This window comes from Salmo trutta, chromosome 31 (assembly GCF_901001165.1).
Source record: "Salmo trutta chromosome 31, fSalTru1.1, whole genome shotgun sequence".
Taxonomy (NCBI): domain Eukaryota; kingdom Metazoa; phylum Chordata; class Actinopteri; order Salmoniformes; family Salmonidae; genus Salmo; species Salmo trutta.
Window position 1 is genome coordinate 45301738 of NC_042987.1, and position 26508 is coordinate 45328245.

Consider the following 26508-nt stretch of genomic DNA (forward strand, 5'->3'; position numbering starts at 1 on the left):
ATACAGATCACTAACCTCTAGGTGTCTGTGGTGAATACAGGAGATCTGATACAGATCACTAACCTCTAGGTGTCTGTGGTGAATACAGGAGATCTGATACAGATCACTAACCTCTAGGTGTCTGTGGTGAATACAGGAGATCTGATACAGATCACTAACCTCTAGGTGTCTGTGGTGAATACAGGAGATCTGATACAGATCACTAACCTCTAGGTGTCTGATACAGATCACTAACCTCTAGGTGTCTGTGGTGAACACAGGAGATCTGATACAGGGGGCGGCAGGTAGCCTAGTGGTTAGAGTGGAGGGGCGGCAGGTAGCCTAGTGGTTAGAGTGGAGGGGCTGCAGGTAGCCTAGTGGTTAGAGTGGAGGGGCTGCAGGTAGCCTAGTGGTTAGAGTGGAGGGGCTGCAGGTAGCCTAGTGGTTAGAGTGGAGGGGCTGCAGGTAGCCTAGTGGTTAGAGTGGAGGGGCGGCAGGTAGCCTAGTGGTTAGAGTGTAGAGGAGGCAGGTAGCCTAGTGGTTAGAGTGGAGGGGCTGCAGGTAGCCTAGTGGTTAGAGTGGAGGGGCTGCAGGTAGCCTAATGGTTAGAGTGGAGGGGCGGCAGGTAGCCTAGTGGTTAGAGTGTAGAGGAGGCAGGTAGCCTAGTGGTTAGAGTGGAGGGGCTGCAGGTAGCCTAGTGGTTAGAGTGGAGGGGAGGCAGGTAGCCTAGTGGTTAGAGTGGAGGGGCGGCAGGTAGTCTAGTGGTTAGAGTGGAGGGGCGGCAGGTAGCCTAGTGGTTAGAGTGGAGGGGCGGCAGGTAGCCTAGTGGTTAGAGCGGAGGGGCGGCAGGTAGCCTAGTGGTTAGAGTGGAGGGGTGGCAGGTAGCCTAGTGGTTAGAGTGGAGGGGCGGCAAGTAGCCTAGTGGTTAGAGTGTAGGGGCGGCAGGTAGCCTAGTGGTTAGAGTGTAGGGGCGGCAGGTAGCCTAGTGGTTAGAGTGGAGGGACGGCAGGTAGCCTAGTGGTTAGAGTGGAGGGGCTGCAGGTAGCCTAGTGGTTAGAGTGTTGGGCCAGTAACTGAAAGGTTGTGAGATTGAATCCCTGAGCTGACAAGGTAAAAATCTGTTCTTAACTGACTTGTGTAGTTAAATAAAGATAAAATATAAAAGCCAGGTAATGGATGTAGTGGCTCATTACCGCCCTCTGCTGGATCACTGAGATTACACCATGAAATACCACTGACTTTTACAGTGGTTCATGTTGTTGGAAAGTCTATTTTGCCGGCTCCTTATTGTACTGTCAACTACAGTAAGATTACTGATTTGTAAATACAGAGCACAGCCAAAGACAGGTTTAGAAAGTCTGTGGCACAACCATGGAGAGAACCATACAGAGAACCATGCAGAGAACCATGGAGAGAACCATACAGAGAACCATGCAGAGAGCCATGGAGAGAACCATGCAGAGAGCCATGGAGAGAACCATGGAGAGAACCATACAGAGAACCATGCAGAGAACCATGGAGAGAACCATACAGAGAACCATGCAGAGAACCATGCAGAGAACCATGGAGAGAACCATGCAGAGAGCCATGGAGAGAACCATGCAGAGAACCATAGAGAGAACCATACAGAGAACCATGCAGAGAACCATGGAGAGAACCATACAGAGAACCATGCAGAGAACCATGGAGAGAACCATACAGAGAACCATGCAGAGAGCCATGGAGAGAACCATACAGAGAACCATGCAGAGAGCCATGGAGAGAACCATACAGAGAACCATGCAGAGAACCATGCAGAGAACCATGGAGAGAACCATGCAGAGAGCCATGGAGAGAACCATGCAGAGAACCATAGAGAGAACCATGCAGAGAACCATGCAGAGAACCATGGAGAGAACCATACAGAGAACCATGCAAAGAACCATGGAGAGAACCATACAGAGAACCATGCAAAGAGCCATGGAGAGAACCATACAGAGAACCATGCAAAGAGCCATGGAGAGAACCATACAGAGAACCATGCAGAGAACCATGCAGAGAACCATACAGAGAACCATGCAGAGAACCATGCAGAGAACCATGGAGAGAACCATGCAGAGAGCCATGCAGAGAACCATGCAAAGAACCATGGACAGAACCATGGAGAGAACCATGCAGAGAACCATGGAGAGAACCATACAGAGAACCATGCAGAGAACCATGCAGAGAACCATGCAGAGGACCATGCAGAGAACCATTGAGAGAATCATGCATAGAACCATAAATAGAACCATGCAGAGAACCATGCAGAGAACCACGGAGAGAACCACGCGGAGAACCACACGGAGAACCATGGAGAGAACCATGCAGAGAACCATAGAGAGAACCATGCAGAGAACTATGGAGAGAACCATAGAGAGAACCATGCAGAGAACCATAGAGAGAACCATGCAGAGAACTTTGGAGAGAACCATAGAGAGAACCATAGAGAGAACATTGGAGAGAGCCATGCAGAGAACCATGGAGAGAACCATGGAGAGAACATTGGAGAGAGCCATGCAGAGAACCATGGAGAGAACCATGGAGAGAACATTGGAGAGAGCCATGCAGAGAACCATGGAGAGAACCTTGGAGAGAACCTTGGAGAGAACATTGGAGAGAGCCATGGAGAGAACCATGGAGAGAACATTGGAGAGAGCCATGCAGAGAACCATGGAGAGAACCATGGAGAGAACCATGCAGAGAACGCAACTTTCTCCACCCGGAACTTTTGCTTTTGTGACATAATGGTGATCTCTCCTATAGACACACACACACAATCACACAGTGGGGAGAACAAGTATTATGTTACTCTGCCGATTTTGCAGGTTTTCCTACTTACAAAGCATGTAGAGGTCTGTAATTTTTATCATAGGTACACTTCAACTGTGAGAGACGGAATCTAAAACAAAAATCCAGAAAATCACATTGTATGATTTTAAGTAATTAATTTGCATGTATGATAAATATTACAGACCTCTACATGCTTTGTAAGTAGGAAAACCTGCAAAATCGGCAGTGTATCAAATACCAGCCACAGCACTGAGCCTACAGTTTAACAGGAAGAGTAGTTGCTCCCTTGGCAGGAACTAATGGGGATCCATAATAAACCCCAGGAAGAGTAGCTGCTGCCTTGGCAGGAACTAATGGGGATCCATAATAAACCCCAGGAAGAGTAGCTGCTGCCTTGGCAGGAACTAATGGGGATCCATAATAAACCCCAGGAAGAGTAGCTGCTGCCTTGGCAGGAACTAATGGGGATCCATAATAAACCCCAGGAAGAGTAGTTGCTCCCTTGGCAGGAACTAATGGGGATCCATAATAAACCCCAGGAAGAGTAGCTGCTCCCTTGGCAGGAACTAATGGGGATCCATAATAAACCCCAGGAAGAGTAGCTGCTGCCTTGGCAGGAACTAATGGGGATCCATAATAAACCCCAGGAAGAGTAGCTGCTCCCTTGGCAGGAACTAATGGGGATCCATAATAAACCCCAGGAAGAGTAGCTGCTGCCTTGGCAGGAACTAATGGGGATCCATAATAAACCCCAGGAAGAGTAGCTGCTGCCTTGGCAGGAACTAATGGGGATCCATAATAAACCCCAGGAAGAGTAGCTGCTGCCTTGGCAGGAACTAATGGGGATCCATAATAAACCCCAGGAAGAGTAGCTGCTGCTTTGACAGGAACTAATGGGGATCCATAATAAACCCCAGGAAGAGTAGCTGCTGCCTTGGCAGGAACTAATGGGGATCCATAATAAACCCCAGGAAGAGTAGCTGCTGCTTTGGCAGGAACTAATGGGGATCCATAATAAACCCCAGGAAGAGTAGCTGCTGCCTTGGCAGGAACTAATGGGGATCCATAATAAACCCCAGGAAGAGTAGCTGCTGCCTTGGCAGGAACTAATGGGGATCCATAATAAACCCCAGGAAGAGTAGCTGCTGCTTTGGCAGGAACGGAAGAGTAGCTGCTGCTTTGGCAGGAACTAATGGGGATCCATAATAAACCCCAGGAAGAGTAGCTGCTGCCTTGGCAGGAACTAATGGGGATCCATAATAAACCTCAGGACAGGTAGCTGCTGCCTTGGCAGGAACTAATGGGGATCCATAATAAACCCCAGGAAGAGTACCTGCTGCCTTGGCAGGAACTAATGGGGATCCATAATAAACCCCAGGAAGAGTAGCTGCTGCCTTGGCAGGAACTAATGGGGATCCATAATAAACCCCAGGAAGAGTAGCTGCTGCCTTGGCAGGAACTAATGGGGATCCATAATAAACCCCAGGAAGAGTAGCTGCTGCCTTGGCAGGAACTAATGGGGATCCATAATAAACCCCAGGAAGAGTAGCTGCTGCCTTGGCAGGAACTAATGGGGATCCATAATAAACCCCAGGAAGAGTAGCTGCTGTCTTGGCAGGAACTAATGGGGATCCATAATAAACCCCAGGAAGAGTAGCTGCTGCCTTGGCAGGAACTAATGGGGATCCATAATAAACCCCAGGAAGAGTAGCTGCTGTCACGTCCTGACCAGTATAGAGGATTATTTGTATTATTTGGTCAGGGCGTGGCAGAGGTATGTTTGTTTTGTATGGTGTTTTTTTTTGTGTATAGCTTAGAGGGGTGTGTTATTTATGTGTTCCGGGGTTTTGTGGTGTATGTTTTAGTATGAGTAGGTTCTAGATTAAGTTTTCTATGTGCAGGTTTGGTTGCTGGACTCTCAATTGGAGGCAGGTGTTTCTAGTTTCCTCTGATTGGGAGTCCTATAAATAGGTGTGTGTTTTGTTTGTCACTTGTGGGTAGTTGTATGTTAGCACTGCTTTTGTTTAGCCTGCGACACTGTTCCTGTCATGAGTTTTGTTTAGTGTTTTTTCCCCTCGTGGTCACATTTAAAATAAATGATGATGAGCACGCAATCCGCTGCATATTGGTCCACTTTGTCCGACAGCAATTTCAACATATCTTCTGACGAAGAGGAATGTGACAGCTGCTTTGGCAGGAACCAATGGGGATCCATAATAAACCCCAGGAAGAGTAGCTGCTGCCTTGGCAGGAACTAATGGGGATCTATAATAAATACAGTCTATGGACAAGCAGACTGCAATCTATGATTTGGTTACCCACTGCCATCAACAGATAATGTTTCCTGTGCTGAGTCTTGTGTCGCATACAACTTTCCACCTGAGTAAACAGGGATCATCCCTGCTTCCAACCTGTTTCTAGCAATAGCCTGTCTCCCCATCTCATGTCATTACTGTCTGAATAAAGTGTCAAACCACCTACAAAATATGTTTTAAAAAAAATATTAGCATACTTAAAATGTCTTCCCCCAAAAATCGCTAAGTAACAATTCGTCTAATTCTGAGTTTTCATTTAATGTTCAAAACATCTTGAATACACCTGACCTGGGGTTTTTATTCCCAAAAATTCCACCCTGGCTTTAAAACAGTAAACATTTCGCCCCATTTAGGGGTTGTCCTAGGGGGAAGTGAAATTCACATAGCAAATCTCACTCCAATCAATCAATCAATCAAATGTATTTATAAAGCCCTTTTTACATCAGCAGATGTCACAAAGTGCTGTACAAAAACCCAGCCTAAAACGCCAAACAGCAAGCAATGCAGATGTAGAAGCACAGTGGCTAGGAAAAACTCCCTAGAAAGGCCAAAAACCTAGGAAGAAACCTAGAGAGGAACCAGGCTATGAGGGGTGGCCAGTCCTCTTCTGGCTGTGCCGGGTGGAGATTATAACAGAACATGGCCTAGATGTTCAAATGTTCATAGATGACCAGCAGGGTCAGATAATTATAATCACAGTGGTTGTAGATGTAACCGGTGTGAAATGGCTAGCTAGTTGGCGGGGCGCATTCTAATAGCATTTAAATCGGTGACGTCACTCGCTCTGAGACCTTAAGTAGTTGTTCCCCTTGCTCTGCAAGGGCCGCGGCTTTTGTGGAGCGATTGGTAATGATGCTTTGTGGGGTGTCAGTTGTTGATGTGTGCAGAGGGTCCCTGGTTCAAGCCCAGGAAGGGGTGAGGAGAGGGACGAAAGCTATACTGTTACATAGAGGGTGTAAATGTCAGTTGGCTTTTCATAGCCAATCATTCAGAGTTAGAGACAGCAGGTGCGGTAGAGAGAGAGTCCAAAACTGCAGGTCCGGGACAAGGTAGCACGTCCGGTGAACAGGTCAGGGTTCCATAGCCGCAGGCAGAACAGTTGAAACTGGAGCAGCAGCATGACCAGGTGGACTGGGGACAGCAAGCTTTCTTTAAAAGTGGGCAGCACTTAAGTCCAAATGTAAAAATATATATTTAAAAAAGTACAGCTTTTATAACATTTAACAAATATTAATTATATTTGTTTTTTGTGATATTTAATTTGGCAGATAGTGTGCAAAGCTGTCATCAAGGAAAAGGGTGGCTACTTTCAAGAATCTCAAATATAAAATATATTTTAATTTAACACTTTTTTGGTTCCTACATGATTCCATATGTGTTATTTTATAGTTTTGATGTCTTCACTATTATTCTACAATGTAGAAAATAGTAAAAATGAAGAAAAATCCTTGAATGAGTAGGTGTTCTAAAACTTTTGACTGGTTGTGTGTATATATATATATATATATATATAAAACTGGGTGGTTCGAGCCCTGAATGCTAATTGGCTGACAGCTGTGGTATATCAGACCGAATACCACGGGTTTGACAAAACATTTATTTTTACTGCTCTAATTATGTTGGTAACCAGTTTATAACAGCAATAAGACACCTTGGGAGTTTGTGGTATATCGCCAATATACCACAGCTAAGGGCTGTATCCAGGCACTCCGCATTGCATCGTGCTTAAGAACAGCCCTTAGCCGTGGTATATTGGCCATATACCACACCCCCTCGGGCCTTACTGCTTATATATATATATATATATATATATATACAGCTTTTAGGACATTATTAACATTATAATCCTGTGTGTAGCATGGCTTTAATATACATGGACAGTTTGGTTATTTTATTCATTTATTTTAATTTGCTTCAAGAAAAACTGTATCTGGCTGTTTTTTTGTCTAATTATAGGAAAACAAAACAACATTTTACTAGATCTATATTCCTCTAGTGATTGATCACTTGTAGATCCAAAATTAAATCTTAAAATATTTTTTACACTTTTTAATTTGTAACTACTTTTCCCCCCTCTCTCAGCTGGGCCCCAGGACAGCGCCGACATCCCACAATGCAGCGCGTTCCGCAGGGGTAAACCGCGCCGCGACCTCAGCTCTTCCTCTTTGGACCAACGTCTCCTCAGCAACAATGGTGAGACCAAAATGTTCTCGTCCTAATCCAAACCAATCTATCTAATCCAAGGCGAATTCATTCATCTGATGACCTGTATATATATTTCGTCATTAGATAACACAAGTTATTACAGATATTATTGTGAACAAAAATGCCAAAATAAATATATTTTTTGTTTTTAATGTGTGTGTTCGCATACGTGAAAGTCGTAGCAATGGCCGCCTAGTATGTGCATGGCTTTCGGCTTGGCGTCAGGTTTCTGGCTGGCTGAAACCGAGTGTACTGTTAGCAACTACAGCGGTGTGTGTTTTTGTAATATTGCAGCAGTCACCAGACCTAAACCATGGTCCATGTCAATAACTCGTTAAGCAAGCAGCTAGCTTTTTCTAGCATGCTAATCTGAGAAAGGCTAGTTGCTAGGCTACACTCCCATTCCGTCCTCGCTGCAGGCGGCGTGGCTAATGCTAGTTAGCTAACTAATGGTCGGAGATGCTAGCTAATGGTCGGAGATGCTAGCTAGCTAACTAATGGTGGGAGATGCTAGCTGGCTAACTAATGGTGGGAGATGCTAGCTGGCTAACTAATGTTCGGAGATGCTAGGTAAGTAATGTTTGGAGATGCTAGCTAACTAATGTTTGGAGATGCTAGCTAACTAATGTTTGGAGATGCTAGCTAACTAATGTTTGGAGATGCTAGCTAACTAATGTTTGGAGATGCTAGCTAACTAATGTTTGGAGATGCTAGCTAACTAATGGTCGGAGATGCTAGCTAACTAATGTTTGGAGATGCTAACTAATGGTCGGAGATGCTAGCTAACTAATGTTCGGAGATGCTAGCTAACTAATGTTCGGAGATGCTAGCTAACTAATGGTCGGAGATGCTAGCTAACTAATGGTCGGAGATGCTAGCTAACTAATGGTCGGAGATGCTAGCTAACTAATGGTCGGAGATGCTAGCTAACTAATGGTCGGAGATGCTAGCTAACTAATGGTCGGAGATGCTAGCTAACTAATGTTTGGAGATGCTAGCTAACTAATGGTCGGAGATGCTAGCTAACTAATGGTCGAATGGTCGGAGATGCTAGCTTACTAATGTATGGAGATGCTAGCTAACTAATGTATGGAGATGCTAGCTAACTAATGTATGGAGATGCTAGCTAACTAATGTATGGAGATGCTAGCTAACTAATGTTCGGAGATGCTAGCTAACTAATGGTCGGAGATGCTACTTAAGTAATGTATGGAGATGCTAACTAACCGTAAGTAACATTATTCCAGAGTTTGGTTGTCGGACGTTGGCTGTTCGTCTTCTGCATTCTCTATGCCGAGAAATCAAATGGGACTAAGGCTAACTTGGCTAATCGCTAACTTTATGGCTCTGCAATGTTGCTTAGGAAGAGACTCGTTGCCTTGGCTGAATGTTTTAGCATTGCCTGTGTATTAGATATCTAGCTGTGTTTTGGGAGGGCTACTTCCTATCACAGTAAAGTGGGATTTTCTAACTTGAGAGAGTCGTGTATGGATAATTGTATTTTTATGATTTGTCTTCCTCAGGCTAAGCGCACCAAGAAGGTGGGGATTGTGGGTAAATACGGCACGCGTTATGGCGCTTCGCTCAGGAAGATGGTGAAGAAGATTGAGATCAGCCAGCACGCCAAGTACACCTGCTCCTTCTGTGGCAAGGTACAGTCCTGCAGAACTGTTACTGATGTGTTAATAACAACACAGAACGGGGGTTAATAACAATACAGAACGGGGGTTAATAACAGCACTTAATTGTTTTAAATCTTCAGACTAAGATGAAGAGGAGGGCTGTTGGTATCTGGCACTGTGGGTCCTGCATGAAGACTGTTGCTGGAGGTGCATGGACATACAAGTAAGTAGCGCTGTGTGGGTGAGAGGGTCTGGGCTGTGGGTGAGGGGGGCTGTGGGTGATCATCCCCTGGTTGATTCTCCCTCTCAGATCTGCCAATTTGTAAGTCGCTCTGGATAAGAGCGTCTGCTAAATGACATAAATGTTTGCTGTCCTTCCTCTAGCTCTCCAGACTAGAATTAGCCGGTAACGTTTTACGTTTTAGTCATTTAGCAGATGCTCTTATGCAGAGCAACTTCCAGTTAGTGCATTCATCTTCCGATGGCTAGGTGAGCTTCACGTCAGTCATAGTAAGAGGGAACAGTCAGGTGCTGCAGGTCACAAGAGGCTTTCTGGGGGGGGTTTCGTGTGCTTTTGGAAGATGTCCTTGCTTCATGAGGAAGCTGATAAACACCGTTGAGGTGACAGGACAGAAAGGAGCTTTGGTTTCGCGGGAGCTGCCCTCCTGTAGGGTTGGGAGGTCCAAGAGACCTAAGGTGGCAGAACGGAGTGCTCGGGTTAGTGTTTAGGGTTTGAGCAGAGCCTGAAGGTAGAGCGGGTCCTCTTGCTCCTCAGGGGGGAATCAGAAGGCTATATGGCTATAGTTTAGTGGCTTCCTGTCCGTCCGTCATCTGCGCCGATCTGGAAACACTGTTACAGCAGGACTGGAACTAAAGCCTGCACCCTCAATAGTCCATCCTTGGTCTAATGCTGTTTTCACATGTCTCTCACTCTTAGAGAAGGTCAGAAGAATCAGATCAGCGTTGGAAATATAGTGGGGCACTTTTCAATGGCGGCCAAGGAACAGTGGGTTAACTGCCTTGTTCAGGGGGCAGAACGATGGATTTTTACCTTGTCAGCTCAGATAGTCGATCTTGCAAACTTTCGGTTACTAGTCCAATGCTCTAACCACTAGGCTACGCTGCCGCCCCATCTAGTGTTGTAGCAGCAGAGTAGTGTTCAGAGGGTTGGAATGTTGCATTTTCTGTGACTGACTGTTTTGTAATGTCTCAACCTTCTACACCGAAAATATAAACCCAACATGTAAAGTGTTCCATACACACAAAAAGCTGATTTCTCTCACACTTGGTGCACATGTTTGTTTACATCGCTGTTAGTGAGCATTTGTCCTTTGCCAAGATCATCCATCCACCTGATGGGCACGCTGAAGAAGTGTGCTCTCGTGACTGAAACCCTGGTTTCAACTGTACCGGGCATGTGGCAGACAGCGTGTATGGTGTCGTGTGGATGAGTGGTTTGCTGATGTTAACGTTGTGAGCAGAGTGCTGCCCCGTGGTGGGGTTATGGTATGGGGCAGGCATAAACTACCGACAACAAACACAATTGCTTTTTATTGATGGGAATTTGAATGCACAGAGATACCGTGACGAGATCCAGAGGCCCATTGTCGTGCCATTCATCCACCGCCATCACCTCTTCAGTATGATAATACACAGCCCCGTGTCGCAAGGATCTGTACACAATTCCTGGAGGCTAAAATGTCCCAGTTCTTCCATGGCCTGCATACTTACCAGACATGTCACATGTTAAGCATGTTTGGGATGCTCTGGATTGACGTGTAAGACAGCGTGTTCCAGTTCCCACCAATATCCAGCAACTTCACACAGCCATTGAAGAGGAGTGAGACAACAGGCCACAACCAAAAGCCTGATCAACTCTATGCAAAGGAGATGTCGCGCCAGGTACTGACTGGTTCTGATCCACACCCCTACCATTTTTAGGGTATCTGTGACCAACAGATGCATATCTGAAATCCATAGATTAGGGCCCAATTTTATTTCAATTGACTGATTTCCTTACATGAACTACCTCGGTAAAGTCTTTTGAAATGGTCTGGGGTTTTTTTCAGTGTGACTGTACCACTGGGACATGACTGTTGGGAGAAGATGGAGTCATGTAGCCCTGTTGAAATAGTTTGGGAGCACATTTTTCCTTCAAAGTTTTGTAGGCAGGACTCAGCCATCTATCCAGTCATATCAGTTCAGTGTTTTGTCCTAGGAACGAGGTGCCAGTAGTTTTGAGTTCTAGCAGTGTTTCCGCTGCAGTCATTTTAGCTGTGGCGCTTCACAAAATCCACTACGCCCCCCAAAAAATATGGAAGAACCAGGCAGCCCCATAGTTTATCTATTCACCAAGTCGGCTGGCTTGTTCTATGCGTGAGAATAGCCTGCTACTAATTTGTGAGTCATGATTTAGGCTAATAAAATGAACTGAGCGCTCAATGCATGGCTAAGTGCGTTTAGAGAAGGACTAGGCTATATCCCATTTCTTTGCATGGGGAGAAATGTGACCTAAACACATTAAATGTAATTCTCCTACACTTTGACTGTAGACGTTTAGTATAACTTGGTTTTAATCCAACGCGTTACAGGGTAGCCTACACTGCTGACATTGACAAACAGATTCACACACACACATTTTGTTACGTTATGACGCTACAAGCTTGGCATCCCTGTATTTGTGGAGTTTCTCCCATTCTTCTCTGCAGATCCTCTCAAGCTATGTCAGGTTGGATGGGGAGCATCGCTGCACTGCTATGTTCAGGTCTCTCCAGAGATGTTTGATCGGGTTCAAGCCCGGGCTCTGGCTGGACCACTCAAGGACATTCAGAGACTAAAGGGGTCTTAAAATTCAGAATAAAATAGCTAAATTACCTTAAAACAATCCCATATAGCTTAGTAGAACCCCCCCCACCTTTGGCTTAGACTCGTGTGGGTAAAAAAGAAAATTGGATGGCTGTCAATCCTATTTATATGTAGCTACCTTGACTGGATGGTAGACCACATGCGCCCGGATGCAACGCTTTGGAAAATCTATAAACTTTAATTAAAAAAAAACAACTGTTTTGATTCGTACCCAGACATAAGGACCATTCCACCCGTGAATAAATACTATGGTCAGAAATGCAGATCTTTGACCGTGAGAAAACAACTGAACTAAGTGAGCTAGCTGTTTACAGAACAGCAACAATTTAAACTTTTTTTACCAAGATAGTTTTATATAAGGAAATTAGTCGATTGAAATGCATTCATAAAGCCTTAGTCTATGGATTTCACATGACTGGGCAGGGGTGCAGCCATGGGTAGGCCTTGGATGGCATAGGCCCCCCCCCCCCCCCCCCCCCCGGATAATCCCGCAGGTGAAGAAACCGGATGTGGATGTTCTGGGCTGGCGTGGTTACACATGGTTGTGAGGCAAGTTGGACATGCTGCCAAATTCTCTAAAATGACATTAGAGGCAGCTTATGGTAGACAAATTAACATTTTAATTCTCTGGCAACAGCTCTGGTGGACATTCTTGCAGTCAGCGTGACAATTGCAGGCTCCCTCAACTTCAGACATCTGTGCCGTTGTGTGACAAGACTGCACGTTTTAGCTGCCTTTTTATTGTCCCCAGCACAAGGTGCACCTGTGTAATGATCATGCTGTTTAATCAGCTTCTTGATATGCCACACCTGTCAGATTATCTTGGCAAAGGAGAAATGCTCACTAACGGGGATGTAAACAAATTTGTGCAGAAAATGAAAGCTTTTTGTGCGTATAGTTAATGTCAGGATTTGTTTATTTTTTTGCTCATGAAACATGGGACCGACACTTTACATGTTGCATTTTTATTTATTTTTGTTCGGTGTAAATTGTTCCTCTCTGTACTGAATCATTGTTCCCCTCTGTGTTCCAGCACGACGTCTGCAGTCACAGTGAAGTCGGCCATCAGGAGACTGAAGGAGCTGAAGGACCAGTAGAGAGTTACTGGAGGACCAGGCTGTGGAGTTTAACCCGAGCTGGACGCTGCCTCATCAAACATCCACCACAATAAAAAGCAGTCAAGAGAGGAACGCCTGAGTCTCTGTTACTATGTTGTCTTGCTGATTTATTTCTACATTTTAGACATTTAGCAGACTCTGATCCAGAGACACTACAGTAGTGAGTCATTTAGCAGACTCTGATCCAGAGCCACTACAGTAGTGAGTCATTTAGCAGACTCTCTCATCCAGAGCCACTACAGTAGTGAGTCATTTAGCAGACTCTCTGATCCAGAGCCACTACAGTAGCGAGTCATTTAGCAGACTCTGATCCAGAGCCACTACAGTAGTGAGTCATTTAGCAGACTCTGATCCAGAGATACTACAGTAGTGAGTCATTTAGCAGACTCTGATCCAGAACCACTACAGTAGTGAGTCATTTAGCAGACTCTGATCCAGAACCACTACAGTAGTGAGTCATTTAGCAGACTCTGATCCAGAGATACTACAGTAGTGAGTCATTTAGCAGACTCTGATCCAGAACCACTACAGTAGGGAGTCATTTAGCAGACTCTGATCCAGAGCCACTACAGTAGGGAGTCATTTAGCAGACTCTGATCCAGAGCCACTACAGTAGTGAGTCATTTAGCAGACTCTCTGATCCAGAGCCACTACAGTAGGGAGTCATTTAGCAGACTCTGATCCAGAGCCATAACAGATGACTTTCTCTCTTGCGTCAAAGGTTAAAAAAGTTTTAATAGAATGCGATCGGATTACCATATAATTGGCATTCACATAACTCATAGGTTTTCCACGGGATATTGGAAATGTAATCAAAGTTTACTGGGGGACAACTTATTTTTAACTAAGACAAAATAATTTATAACTAACTATAACACATTTTTCCATTATTATATAGGTTCAGCAAATCCCCTTATTGTTTGGGATACCTTTAAATGTACCTTCAGAGGACATTCAATATTCATCAATAATAAAAAAGCTGTTTCTGGCTAATGAGACAATACCAACAAGGGAAATCCATGAACTAATAGTACAGACGGCAAAAACTATACTACAGTTACAAAATAAGTTAGAGGAAAAACAAAAAGAACTTGAGGAACTTATATTCAAGAATGATCTAATGTAATCTATTACATAAAGCAACCTGGATGGAATATGGAGAAAAATGCACAAAATTCTTCCTGAATCTCCAATACAGGAACGCTAACAAAAAGCATTTGCAGAAACTTGTTACTGAAGACGGAGTCATCTATGATTCTCTGAATGATATTTTAAAAGAGGAAGCTAAATATTTTAGGCGGATGTTCTCTTTTCCGCCCCATCCTCTCCCACTGAATAAAGATTACGGTAAGGAATTCTTTCCAAATAATATAGAAAATGAACAGATGTACAGAAAGATCAGTGCGAAGGCCAAATTACAGAGGAAGAAATTTGAGGCTATTAAATCCTTTCAGTCTGGAAAAACCCCAGGGCTTGAAGGCATACCGGTAGAGGTATATCAAGCCTTTTGTGATATATTAAAAGCTCCATTGTTCAATTGTTTTAACTACTATAGAAATGGTAGTCTGTCAGGTACTCGGCAGGAAGGTCTGATTTCTCTATTATTAAAACAAGACCCAGTCTATCTAAAAAAATTGGACGCCCCCTTACACTTCAATGTCACGATTCAAAAATACTAGTGAAATGCATAGCACTCAGAATTAAAAGGGTTTTACCAGGTACTGTTCATCCTGATCAGACAGGTTTTTTACATGGATGATACATTGGAGATAATATAGGACAACTACTAGAAATAATAGAACATCATGAAACATATAAGAAGCCTGAAATGGTATTTATATTGGATTTTGAAAAGGCATTTGATAAAGTAAGACTGGATTTTGTTTTTAAATGCCTGGATTTTTTTCACTTCGGTGATTCTCTTATAAAATGGTTTAAAATAATGTATAGCAATCCCAGGTGTAAAATAGTAAATAACGGCTACTTCTCAGAGAGTTTTGAATTGTCAAGAGGAGTTAAACAAGGGACTCAAGTTTTATATTAAGTCCGCAAGCTACATCCATGCAATGTCTCATTGAAGATCTAGATAACTTTTCTGTACTCTCTGGACTAAATAAAACCTAATTATAATAAGTGTACAATATTACGTATTGGATCTTAAAAAATACAACTTTTACATTACCCTGCAGTTAACCTATAAAATGGGCTGATGGTGAAGTAGACATACTTGGTATTCACATCACAAAATATATAAATGAGCTCTCCACAATGAATTTCAATAGAAAACTTGTAAGAATAGACAAGATCCTGCAACCATGGAGAGGTAAATACCTGTCTATGGAAAAATGGACCCAATTCATATTCATTATATAGATAGTCACGCTTTATTTTGTCTGGTTTAGCGTCCCAGATAAAGCAAAATATTTTTTGCTCATATTATTTGAAAAACGAATAATCAGGAGTTGGCAGTACCTTATTAAATATTATTAAATATAAAAGCACTCAACCTCTCTCTAAAAGCTTCACTTATTCAAAAGTTTTACTTGAACCCTAAATGGTTCTCAAGTGGATTACTAAGAAGAGCTCATCCATTGTTTAAAAATTGCCTAATTGAAAATGAAACCTTTTTTCAATGTATCTCTCTTTTTCAAACAAGCATTGTAGACCTGGCTACAATTTCAATTTCATCCCCCTGAAAAGATAGAACAAATATTATGGCTGAACTCAAATGTGCTGGTTGATAAAATAATTGTACAGGAAGGTCTGCTCAATCCAAGAGTACAACCAATTTATTACAAATTATTATTATATTACTGCCCCAAAAAAGGAGGAGGGAGGAGGTAGGGAACTGGTCTGTCTGCCCAATATAAAGGATCAAAACTTGCGGCGGAATGAACATAGCCTAAATAGGAAAGTATACCAGTTTCATTTGAGGACCAGGATGTTGAGAACTGTGCCATACAGATTGCATAATAGTTGGGAAGAGATTTTTGATGTCCCGATTCCATGGTACTGAGTGTATGAGTTGATATATAAAACAACGCAAGATTCAAGACTTCGTGCTTTTCAGCTAAAATTATTATATAGAATTGTTGCCACCAACAAAATGTTGCATATTTGAGGCATAAAATCATCGAAGCTCTGCAGATTGTGTTGTGAAGATACAGAACCAACAGACCATTTATTTTGGTATTGCCCTCAGGTAGCCTGTTTCTGGTCTCAGGCTCAGGAATGGCTGAAAATGCAGAACATTGATCTAAAATTGACCCTAGAAATAGTACTGTTAGGAGATGTGGAGAGACCGTGTCAGTCAATTACTAATATACTAATACTCTTAGTAAAAGTAGTTATCTTCAACTCGCAATCTGTGGATTCGATTAGATGGATTGAAACAATTGAAAAAATTTAAATACATTTTAATATATAAATTTCTACACAGGATAGGAGTTTACAGGTTTTAATACACAGGAGTTTACAGGTTTTAATACACAGGAGTTTACAGGTTTTAATACACAGGAGTTTACAGGTTTTAATACAAAGGAGTTTACAGGTTTTAATACACAGGACAGGAGTTTACAGGTTTTAATACACAGGACAGGAGTTTACAGGTTTTAATACACAGGACAGGAGTTTACAGGTTTTAATACACAGGAGTTTACAGGTTTTAATACACAGGAGTTTACAGGTTTTAATACACAGGACCGGAGTTTACAGGTTTTAATACACAGGACAGGAGTTTACAGGTTTTAATACACAGGACCAGAGTTTACAGGTTTTAATACACAGGACCAGAGTTTACAGGTTTTAATACACAGGACAGGAGTTTACAGGTTTTAATATACAGGACAGGAGTTTACAGGTTTTAATACACAGGACAGGAGTTTACAGGTTTTAATACACAGGACAGGAGTTTACAGGTTTTAATACACAGGACAGGAGTTTACAGGTTTTTATATACAGGACAGGAGTTTACAGGTTTTAATACACAGGACCAGAGTTTACAGGTTTTAATACACAGGACAGGAGTTTACAGGTTTTAATATACAGGACAGGAGTTTACAGGTTTTTATACACAGGAGTTTACAGGTTTTAATACACAGGACAGGAGTTTACAGGTTTTAATACACAGGACAGGAGTTTACAGGTTATAATACACAGGACAGGAGTTTACAGGTTTCTATACACAGGAGTTTACAGGTTTTTATACACAGGACAGGAGTTTACAGGTTTTAATACACAGGACAGGAGTTTACAGGTTTTAATACACAGGACAGGAGTTTACAGGTTTTTATACACAGGACAGGAGTTTACAGGTTTTAATACACAGGACAGGAGTTTACAGGTTTTTATACACAGGAGTTTACAGGTTTTTATACACAGGACAGGAGTTTACAGGTTTTAATACACAGGACAGGAGTTTACAGGTTTTAATACACAGGAGTTTACAGGTTTTAATACACAGGACCAGAGTTTACAGGTTTTAATACACAGGACAGGAGTTTACAGGTTTTTATACACAGGACAGGAGTTTACAGGTTTTTATACACAGGACAGGAGTTTACAGGTTTTAATACACAGGACAGGAATTTACAGGTTTTAATACACAGGACAGGAGTTTACAGGTTTTAATACACAGGACAGGAGTTTACAGGTTTTTATACACAGGACAGGAGTTTACAGGTTTTAATACACAGGACAGGAGTTTACAGGTTTTTATACACAGGACAGGAGTTTACAGGTTTTTATACACAGGAGTTTACAGGTTTTAATACACAGGACCAGAGTTTACAGGTTTTAATACACAGGACAGGAGTTTACAGGTTTTTATACACAGGACAGGAGTTTACAGGTTTTAATACACAGGACAGGAGTTTACAGGTTTTTATACACAGCACAGGAGTTTACAGGTTTTAATACACAGGACAGGAGTTTACAGGTTTTAATACACAGGACAGGAGTTTACAGGTTGTAATACACAGGAGTTTACAGGTTTTAATACACAGGACAGGAATTTACAGGTTTTAATACACAGGACAGGAGTTTACAGGTTTTAATACACAGGAGTTTACAGGTTTTAATACACAGGACAGGAGTTTACAGGTTTTAATACACAGGAGTTTACAGGTTTTTATACACAGGACCAGAGTTTACAGGTTTTAATAAACAGGACAGGAGTTTACAGGTTTTTATACACAGGACCAGAGTTTACAGGTTTTAATACACAGGACAGGAGTTTACAGGTTTTAATACACAGGACAGGAGTTTACAGGTTTTAATACACAGGACCAGAGTTTACAGGTTTTTATACACAGGACAGGAGTTTACAGGTTTTAATACACAGCACAGGAGTTTACAGGTTTTAATACACAGGACCAGAGTTTACAGGTTTTAATACACAGGACACGAGTTTACAGGTTTTAATACACAGGACAGGAGTTTACAGGTTTTAATACACAGGACAGGAGTTTACAGGTTTTAATACACAGGACAGGAGTTTACAGGTTTTAATACACAGGACAGGAGTTTACAGGTTTTTATACACAGGACAAGAGTTTACAGGTTTTAATACACAGGACAGGAGTTTACAGGTTTTTATACACAGGAGTTTACAGGTTTTTATACACAGGACAGGAATTTACAGGTTTTAATATACAGGACAGGAGTTTACAGGTTTTAATACACAGGACAGGAGTTTAAATCAAATCAAATTGATTTATATAGCCCTTCGTACATCAGCTGAAATCTCAAAGTGCTGTACAGAAACCCAGCCTAAAACTCCAAACAGCAAGCAATGCATGTGAAAGAAGCACGGTGGCTAGGAAAAACTCCCTAGGAAAAACTCCCTAGAAAGGCCAAAAACCTAGGAAGAAACCTAGAGAGGAACCAGGCTATGAGGGGTGGCCAGTCCTCTTCTGGCTGTGCCGGGTGGATATTATAACAGAACATGGTCAAGATGTTAAAATGTTCATAAATGACCAGCATGGTCAAATAATAATAATCATAGTAGTTGTCGAGGGTGCAACAAGCACGTCCGGTGAACAGGTCAGGGTTCCGTAGCCGCAGGCAGGACAGTTGAAACTGGAGCAGCAGCACGGCCAGGTGGACTGGGGACAGCAAGGAGTCATCATGCCAGGTAGTCCTGAGGCATGGTCCTAGGGCTCAGGTCCTCCGAGAGAAAGAAAGAAAGAGAGAAAGAGAGAATTAGAGAGAGCATATTTAAATTCACACAGGACACCGGATAAGACAAGAGAAATACTCCAGATGTAACAGACTGACCCTAGCCCCCCGACACATAAACTACTGCAGCATAAATACTGGAGGCTGAGACAGGAGGGATCAGAAGACACTGTGGCCCCATCCGATGATACAGGGCCAAACAGGCAGGATATAACCCCACTCACTTTGCCAAAGCACAGCCCCCACACCACTAGAGGTTTTAATACACAGGACAGGAGTTTACAGGTTTTTATACACAGGACAGGAGTTTACAGGTTTTTGTTCCAGCCCTTCACTAACACCTCATTCAGCTAATTGTGTCTAAACTGTAGACCATGAATAGTTTAACATGGGGTTTGTGCAGGGCAGGAGTAAAAACTTGCACACAGTGCAGTACCCTGGGGGCAGAAATCACCCACGTCTGTATTTTAGAATGAGCTTTAAGTGTTACAATGAGGCAGTGGCGACCCGTCATTCAGGGTGTTTTGCAAAAAAAAATAAAATACATATATAATTTTGGCATTAATTCTGTGGGGAGCTTTGTTTACAGGAAGTGGAGGTAGATCTGGTGGGTGTGGTCTGTGGGGATGTCGTCAGAAGAAGGCAGAAGCCAACGGTCCGTAAACCAACGTTAAAGGTCCATGCTGCCACCTACTGTGCTGGAGTGTGTGGTCAATCCCGGGTTACAACATTAGCTCATTTACGTTTTAACATTTTAGTCGTTTAGCAGACGCTCTTATCCAGAGCGACTTACAGTAGTGAATGCATACATTTCATAAATGTTTCTTCCGTACTGGTCCCCCGTGGGAATTGAACCCACAACCCTGGCGTTGCAAACACCATGCTCTACCAACTGAGCCACACGGGACCAGCTCCACATGTCCTAATCCTCCTACCTAACTCAGTACTTCTGAGAAAATAAAAAAAGAGCCCTACTAACTTCTAATAGACCCTCCCCCCTCCCCCAAATCCCTTCCAAGCCCCCCAACCCCATCCAACCTCAATGACCCTACACTTCAATCTTTCTCTCTCTTCAACATCCTTACCACAATATAACAACACATGCTCCACTGTTTCATCGACCATACACCCCAGACACAAACCATTTGCCTGCTTGCCCAACCAGATGTAAATACGAGTTCAATGTCCTAGTCGCAATCTAGCAAAACTACATCTTCCTTCCTAATCTGACCTTTGAATCTTGGTCCACCGACCTTTGTTTGAAGGGGCATATAAATTGTCCCACCTCTTTTGCCACACATCTATCAAAACAAAATGGCTCTGATCTTATATTTGGCTTCACCTCTACCCTGTGGAACATTAAAATCAATTATATCTTGTTTTAAAGCTCTTTTAGCTAACTGGTCTACAATTTTATTCCCTTCCACACCCGAATGTGCTGGGACCTAGCAGAATCTCACTATTACACCCATTCTCTCATTTCTCCATAGTAACATGAATACCTCCAATAGTAGGTCACTCCTATTACATTTACCAGATGATAAACTATTCAATACAGACAGAGAATCTGGCACCATCTGTACAGTGAAGAGAATCTGATCATTCTTTAGTTCTAACAGGTTGTACTTCCTCCACCCACTGGAGGGCAACTATTATCGCCAACAGTTCAACTGAGTATACTGAAATCTTCTACATACATATCTGCACATCACATTCAGGAAGGTAAACACCTGCTCCTATGCACCCACTATCTGGGTCCTGGGATCCATCGGTGAATAGCAGTGAAAAAAGCATAAAAACTTCTACCAATGTAATTGTCAACCAGTTTCCCTTTATCACTGACTTCTGACCAATCTTTCTATTTCTCTACCAAGGTTAAATCAACAACAGGATCTGGGAGTAACCATGGAGGAGCATCCCCTATCACCACACAAGGGCCAACCTTCAACTCCCTCAAACCACTCTCATCAGCAAGCTTTCCAACTGTCCAACCAAAACCACTACCTTGTCTACTAGTATATTCCCAATAGTCATCTAGAACAGTAGCAGTGGGTTGCTCAACCTCACAGCCTTTCAACCTAACCCAGTAAGCTAATGACAATTTTTTACACCATATATTCAAAGGCATCTCACCTGCCTTCACTAGTAAAGTACAGATGTTGATTTAAATGCACTGTCATGGAAATTCTTACACAGGGACACACAAAGCCAATCTTAAATGAACAATTGTTTGTCAGCTCGCTGGAGAGGTTCCAACAAACTCAAAGCACCAGGTACACATGTTGATCAGGAGCTCTACCGGGGCAGTCCCATTAGTGAGGAGCTCTACCGGGGCAGTCCCGTTAGTGAGGAGCTCTACCGGGGCAGTCCCGTTAGTGAGGAGCTCTACCGGGGCAGTCCCGTTAGTGAGGAGCTCTACCGGGGCAGTCCCGTTAGTGAGGAGCTCTACCGGGGCAGTCCCGTTAGTGAGGAGCTCTACTGGGGCAGTCCCGTTAGTGAGGAGCTCTACCGGGGAAGTCCCGTTAGTGAGGAGCTCTACCGGGGCAGTCCCGTTAGTGAGAAGCTCTACCGGGGCAGTCCCGTTAGTGAGGAGCTCTACTGGGGCAGTCCCGTTACTGAGGAGCTCTACCGGAGCAGTCCCGTTAGTGAGGAGTTCTACCGGGGAAGTCCCGTTAGTGAGGAGCTCTACCGGGGCAGTCCCGTTAGTGAGGAGCTCTACCAGGGAAGTCTCCTTAGTTCCCTTATATACTGACAAGTTATATTTGCATGATTTAGCTTATACATCATTCATAACTAATGTTTCCTTCATTCATGTGACGACCAATACTGTTTCATAACATGTGACAGGCCAATACCTCACGATGCTTCTTCTCTCTAAGCTGAGACCTTGAAACTGAGATAATCTCTAAACAAGGTTCTGGGCGTACTGCCAAATTGCAGATACTGATAGGGAGGATTTTGGTCCAATCAGTCACTTGCATTAACACAGAAATTGGTTATTAGAAAAGCACAAACATAAAAATGTCCACATTCCATCCTCTTATCACTTTTAGATTTTTAGCTTCTATATCATCATATTCTATACTCCTATTAAAGTAAGGGAAAACCACACAGAAAAAAAAATGTCCACTTCATCATTTCAAGCCCTTCATTCTGGGTAGCATGGGTAATACTATAATTATAATAAAGGTCCTATTCACGGGAATTCATCAACACACACAACATGTTAAATTACATCATTTAGACAAATGAAGAAGAAAAAAACAGCCCATTTGGCAATTTAGGATCCCCCAACTTCCAAACAGGGAATCCAACTAAGTTGCAGGTGTTGTGGGGGATTATTTTTTAGCAACAGTTGCAATGTATTGGGCGAGATAAGTTATATAAGAAGAGAGATCTGAGACTAAAGTACAGCATTCATCATCAATGATTGAACAAGTGGCCCCTTTGGACCTGCCGAAAAGATAGTGAAGAGCCTCTCTGTTTTGCAGAGATAATTTACACAATTATTTGAGCATTTCCTATTTTCTGTATGTCTCTAGACATCTCCTGAATTCGGGTCTAGGTCATATTGACTTTCACAGGGAAGAGACAACACGTGTTATAACAGTTTCAGGCTCTTCTTTCCAAATCATGATTACAACTATTGAGAAGATATCCAACCCAAATGTAGAGTGACAGTCCTTGTTGGTTCTATCACTATAATTTAAGACCGTCAATTTATCACATGCTGATACTGGCAGAATGTACATTGACACTATATTCATCTTGTATTATTATCCACATTTCAATCACCGTAGGATCAATAAAGGGGGCATATAAGCAGACAATAAAAGCTCTTACAATATTGAATGATTACATGTCTCTAAAACAGGCTATAGGCTACATGCGCACCACCAAGTCAGAACAGTAGGATAAATAAAGGGGGCATATAAGCAGACAATAAAAGCTCTTACAATATTGAATGATAACATGTCTCTAAAACAGGCTATAGGCTACATGCGCACCACCAAGGCAGAACAAGTTCTGAGGGGAAAAGGGACCAAATGATTAGGGTGAGACACGTGAGCTACTAACATCTTACTACACAACATACACTTAGTATTACTTTCTTAGCTACAGTATACATATCTCCCTGGCATATTACATCATTTATGCAGCAGCATACAATACATTTTTTGGGGGGACTCACCTTGTTGTGCTGTGCTCACTTGAACAGGAAGTTGGTGCGGTGGTCCTTCTTGTGGGCAAACTTTGTCATCAAAGTCTGGCATTCTCTGAATTCATGGGTGCTTTCAAGAAAACTGGGACTTTGGAAAAGAAACGATTGAATCCTGACATCAGTGATCTTCGGGTCGGAGTTCTAGGAAGAGGCCCGAGTTACCAGCTTGGAATTCCGAGTTGGATGACCGTTCAAAACGTATTATCCCAGTCGGAGCTCGTTTTTTCCCCCAGAGTTCCCAGTTGTCTTCAACACACTGAAGTCTGAGATTACCCAGTTTTTTTTAACGTGGATGAAGTCATGCTGGATTGACAGCATGACCAATGTCTTCAACCTTTTCAGGACCTAGGTGTTGCGTGTAAATGTTTATCCTTTTAAAAGGATAAAGAGACCCTTCCAGACAGATTGTTTTAAACCTTTAAACCCAGACTTGGACCAGACACCCTCTCTACCGAATAGCAGGCAAGGGAAGAAAAATAATTATGCAACACTTGCATTTAGACACTGATGCCTTCCTTGTTGAATTTTGCGATTTCCCGACATGTCCAAATGCCGATGAGCATCGATACGTTTGATCTATAATTTCTCTTCGTATGACAAGGATTTAAAAGGATTTGCCAGTAGATTGTCGACGTGATTCACGATGATGACTGCTTCTCATAGGAAAATAAATATATGGCCTCAGAGGGAACAACATGTAAGGAGTTGAAATAAAAGATTCCACAAATGTTCCACTAAAAGCTCATTTCTCCTTTGCCAAGACAATCCATCCACCTGACAGGTGTAGCATATCAATAAGCTGATTAAAACAGCATGATCATTACAGAGGTGCACCTTGTGCTGGGGACAATAAAAAGCCACTCTAAAATGTACAGTTTTGTCTCACAACACAATGCCAGATGTGGCAAGTTTTGAGGGAATGTGTATTTGGCATGCTGACTGCAGGAATGTCCACCAGAGCTGTTGCCAGAGAATTGAATGTTCATTTCTCTCCCATAAGTTGCCGCCAACGTTGTTTAAGAGAATTTGGCAATTTCGAGTCTCATAGCAAAGGGTCTGAATCCTTTTTAATTCTATATTGTTTTATACATTTGCAAACATTTCTAAAAACCTGTTTTCACTTTGTCATTATGGGGTATTGTGTGTAGATTGATGAGGAAAAACTTTTATTTAATACATTTTTGAATAAGGCTGTAATGTAACATAATGTGGAAAAAGTCAAGGGGTCTGAATACTTTCTGAATGCCCTGTATTTGTTGTCTTAAGGGGGAAGGTGTTACCGGTTTTGTTTTATCCCTTTATGTTGACGTTGGACTTTAGCACGTATATCCCTTTAGCACCAATTACTTCGTTAGTCAGTATGATCCAAGGCCCCACGCTCTTCTCAATATACATCAACAACATAGCTCAAGCAGTAGGAAGCTCTCTCGTCCATTTATATGCAGATGATACAGTCTTATACTCAGCTGGCCCCTCCCTGGATTTTGTGTTAAACGCTCTACAACAAAGCTTTCTTAGTTTCCAACAAGCTTTCTCTGCCCTTAACCTTGTTCTGAACAGCTCCAAAACAAAGGTCATGTGGTTTGGTAAGAAGAATGCCCCTCTCCCCACAGGTGTGATTACTACCTCTGACGGTTTAGAGGTTGAGGTAGTCACCTCATACAAGTACTTGGGAGTATGGCTAGACGATACACTGTCCTTCTCTCAGCACATATCAAAGCTGCAGGCTAAGATTAAATCTAGACTTGGTTTCCTCTATTGTAATCGCTCCTCTTTCACCCCACCTGCCAAACTAACCCTGATTCAGATGACCATCCTACCCATGCTAGATTACGGAGACATAATTTATAGATCGGCAGGTAAGGGTGCTCTCGAGCGGCTAGATGTTCTTTACCATTTGGCCATCAGTTTTGCCACCAATGCTCCTTATAGGACACATCACTGCCCTCAATACTCCTCTGTGAACTGGTCATCTCTGTATACCCGTCGCAAGACCCACTGGTTGATGCTTATTTATAAAACCCTCTTAGGCCTCACTCCCCCCTATCTGAGATATCTACTGCAGCCCTCATCCTCCACATACAACACCCGTTCACTCCCCCCTATCTGAGATATCTACTGCAGCCCTCATCCTCCACATACAGCACCCGTTCACTCCCCCCTATCTGAGATATCTACTGCAGCCCTCATCCTCCACATACAACACCCGTTCACTCCCCCCTATCTGAGATATCTACTGCAGGCCTCACCCGTTCACTCCCCCCTATCTGAGATATCTACTGCAGCCCTCATCCTCCACATACAACACCCGTTCTGCCAGTCACATTCTGTTAAAGGTCCCCAAAGCACACACATCCCTGGGTCGCTCCTCTTTTCAGTTCGCTGCAGCTAGCGACTGGAACGAGCTGCAACAAACACTCAAACTGGACCGTTTTATCTCCATCTCTTCATTCAAAGACTCAATCATGGACACTCTTACTGACAGTTGTGGCTGCTTTGTGTGATGTATTCTAGTCCTACCTTCTTGCCCTTTGTGCTGTTGTCTGTGCCCAATTATGTTTGTACCATGTTGTGTTGCTACCATGTTGTGCTGCTACCATGTTGTTGTCATGTTGTGTTGCTACCATGTTGTGTTATGTTGTGTTGCTACCATGTTGTGTTGTCATGTGTTGCTGCCTTGCTGTGTTGTTGTCTTAGGTCTATCTTTATGTAGTGTTGTGTTGTCTCTCTTGGTGTGATGTGTGTTTTGTCCTATATTTATATTGTTTTTGTTTTTAATCCCAGGCCCCCGTCCCTGCAGGAGGCCTTTTGCCTTTTGGTAGACTGTCATTGTAAATAAGAATTTGTTCTTAACTGACTTGCCCTAGTTAAATAAATAAATACATTCCCCTAATTTTGTGTTTCGCTACTTTTAGGTGTACATCCCGTCTTTAAGTTTGGTGTGGGTTTTTGTGGGCCTCTTCCTGGGTAAAGTTAGTGGGTCTCCTGGTGGGGGTCTTTGTTGGCCTCTTCCTGGGTAAAGTTAGTGGGTCTCCTGGTGGGGGTTTTTGTTGGCCTCTTCCTGGGTAAAGTTAGTGGGTCTCCTGGTGGGGGTCTTTGTTGGCCTCTTCCTGGGTAAAGTTAGTGGGTCTCCTGGTGGGGGTCTTTGTTGGCCTCTTCCTGGGTAAAGTTAGTAGGTCTCCTGGTGGGTTTTT

The 26508-nt window shown here is 42.9% G+C and overlaps 1 protein-coding gene and 2 long non-coding RNA genes across 15 annotated transcripts in view; all 3 read left to right on the plus strand.

Annotated features, from left to right (window-relative positions):
• LOC115170269 (uncharacterized) overlaps positions 1 to 12987 on the plus strand; it is a 46952-nt gene extending 33965 nt beyond the window's left edge. The window contains exons 7-10 of the mRNA XM_029726681.1: positions 7188 to 7298; positions 8834 to 8962; positions 9073 to 9155; positions 12831 to 12987. Of these exons, the coding sequence (XP_029582541.1) occupies positions 7188 to 7298; positions 8834 to 8962; positions 9073 to 9155; positions 12831 to 12894 (387 nt within the window). The 3' untranslated portion in view covers positions 12895 to 12987. The remainder of the gene's footprint in view (positions 1 to 7187; positions 7299 to 8833; positions 8963 to 9072; positions 9156 to 12830) is intronic.
• A 3451-nt stretch (positions 12988 to 16438) lies between these two features.
• Positions 16439 to 18367, plus strand: LOC115170271 (uncharacterized). Of its 13 annotated transcripts, none has more exons than XR_003871024.1 (5): positions 16439 to 16977; positions 17031 to 17170; positions 17258 to 17339; positions 17393 to 17479; positions 17678 to 17757. It is a non-coding gene; the product is annotated as an uncharacterized LOC115170271 (long non-coding RNA). The 13 variants fall into 13 exon arrangements; XR_003871021.1 differs by having other exon boundaries at positions 17258 to 17310; positions 17364 to 17479; XR_003871020.1 differs by lacking the exons at positions 17258 to 17339; positions 17393 to 17479; positions 17678 to 17757 and adding exons at positions 17934 to 17986; positions 18243 to 18367 and having other exon boundaries at positions 17031 to 17257.
• Positions 18368 to 18422: 55 nt separating this feature from the next.
• LOC115170272 (uncharacterized) lies at positions 18423 to 19629 on the plus strand. Its single transcript, XR_003871026.1, has 2 exons — positions 18423 to 18503; positions 19349 to 19629. It is a non-coding gene; the product is annotated as an uncharacterized LOC115170272 (long non-coding RNA).
• Positions 19630 to 26508: the final 6879 nt, after the last annotated feature.